Source organism: Anarrhichthys ocellatus, unplaced genomic scaffold (assembly GCF_004355925.1).
Source record: "Anarrhichthys ocellatus isolate YVR2014 unplaced genomic scaffold, GSC_Weel_1.0 scaffold9259, whole genome shotgun sequence".
NCBI classification, from domain to species: Eukaryota; Metazoa; Chordata; class Actinopteri; order Perciformes; family Anarhichadidae; genus Anarrhichthys; species Anarrhichthys ocellatus.
Genome location: NW_022289233.1, coordinates 1 through 1,430, shown reverse-complemented (window position 1 = coordinate 1,430; position 1,430 = coordinate 1). Strand labels below are relative to the sequence as shown.

Below are 1,430 nucleotides of genomic sequence, written 5' to 3'. Positions count from 1 at the left end.
AGAACCTGATCACTAATAATCAATCATCTAAGAACCTGATCACCAATCATCAATCATATAAGAACCTGATCACTAATAATCAATCATCTAAGAACTGATCACTAATAATCAATAATCTAAGAACCTGATCACTAATAATCAATAATCAATAGTCAATAAGTTTTAATCAGGTGATTACTTCCTGTCCTCAGAGGGGGGCGTGTCATCATGGTGACGGGCAAGAACCTGGGCGTTGTGCAGCAGCCAATCATATCGGTGTGGGTGGAGCCTCTGGAGGTCCAGAGGGTGAAGCGGAGAAGACGATTGGCTCTGCTCACCGCCAAGCAGCTGGTCTTCAACAGCACTATGAGAACGGTGAGATCAACCAAGAGGAGAGTGGTCAGGACGTCCTGACTAATATCTGTCTCTCCTGTCTGTCTCTCTGCACCTGTCTGTCTCTCCTGCGTCTCTGTCTCTTCACCTGTCTGTCTACCCTGTCTGTCTCTCCCGTGTATCTTCTGTCCATCTCTTTGTCTCTCTCAACCTGTCTGTCTCTCTCTTCACCTGTTTGTCTCTCATGTGTATCTCTCTTTTCTCTTTATGTCTCTCCTGTCAGCCTCTCCTTGTCACCTGTGTCTCTCCTGTCTGTACCTCTCTTCACTTGTCTGTCTCTCCTGTCTGTCTCTCCCTGTCCACCTGTGTGTCTCTCCTGTCTGTCTCTCTTCACCTGTGTGTCTCTCATGTCTCTCTCTCCCTGTCCACCTGTATGTCTTTTCACTTGTGTGTCTCTCATGTCTCTCTCTGTCCACCTGTGTGTCTCTCCCTGTCAACCTGTTTGTCCCTCTCCTCACCTGTCTGTCTCTCATGTCTTTCTCTCCCTGTCCACCTGTCTGTCTTTTCACATGTATGTCTCTTCTGTCTCTCTCTCACAACCTGTGTGTCTCTCTCTGTCCACCTGTCTGTCTCTCATGTCTCTCCCTGTCCACCTGTCTGTCTCTCAGGTGTCAGAGCCCTGCTCCGTCCTGTCTTCCTCTCAGATGACCTGTCCGACTCCCAAAGTGACCCCAGAGGTCAAAGTGAAGGGCGTCTGGTTCCAGCTGGACAACGTCAGAGTCCACTATGAAACCATCAAGGTACCTGTCTGTCTCTCTGCCTGTCTGTCTGTCAGGATGAACATCTGGAGGTGGTGGAGAACAAAACGGTCTCCATGGTGATATGATATTATGGTCTGTAATACACAGAGTCTGCAGGGGAGATCAATATCTGTGATCAGAGACATAAAGAGCCTGTCTGTCTCTCTCTGTCTCTCCTTCTTCATAGTTAGCGTGTTAGTATCAACGTTTTCACAATAAAAGCTGATAAAATGCAAAGATTCAGAATAAAAGAAGGTTCTGATGGAGACACCTCTCTCTCTCTCTCTCTCTCTCTCTCTCTCTCTCTCTCTCTCTCTC

General features: G+C 47.5%; 1 protein-coding gene across 1 annotated transcript; it reads left to right on the top strand.

The window, feature by feature from the left end:
• The first annotated feature begins 8 nt into the window (after positions 1-8).
• Positions 9-1,373, top strand: LOC116380861 (plexin-B3-like). The gene is made up of 2 exons (XM_031842691.1): positions 9-354; positions 981-1,373. The coding sequence occupies exons 1-2, from the start codon at positions 208-210 to the stop codon at positions 1,191-1,193; spliced, it is 360 nt and encodes a 119-aa protein (XP_031698551.1). The 5' UTR covers positions 9-207; the 3' UTR covers positions 1,194-1,373.
• The last annotated feature ends 57 nt before the right edge of the window (positions 1,374-1,430 follow it).

Coding starts and splice junctions, on each gene's coding strand:
- LOC116380861 (XM_031842691.1), top strand. CDS start 208: ATGGTGACGGGCAAGAACCTGGGCGTTGTGCAGCAGCCAATCATATCG. Junction 355..980: donor TCAACAGCACTATGAGAACG/GTGAGATCAACC, acceptor TCTGTCTCTCAG/GTGTCAGAGCCCTGCTCCGT.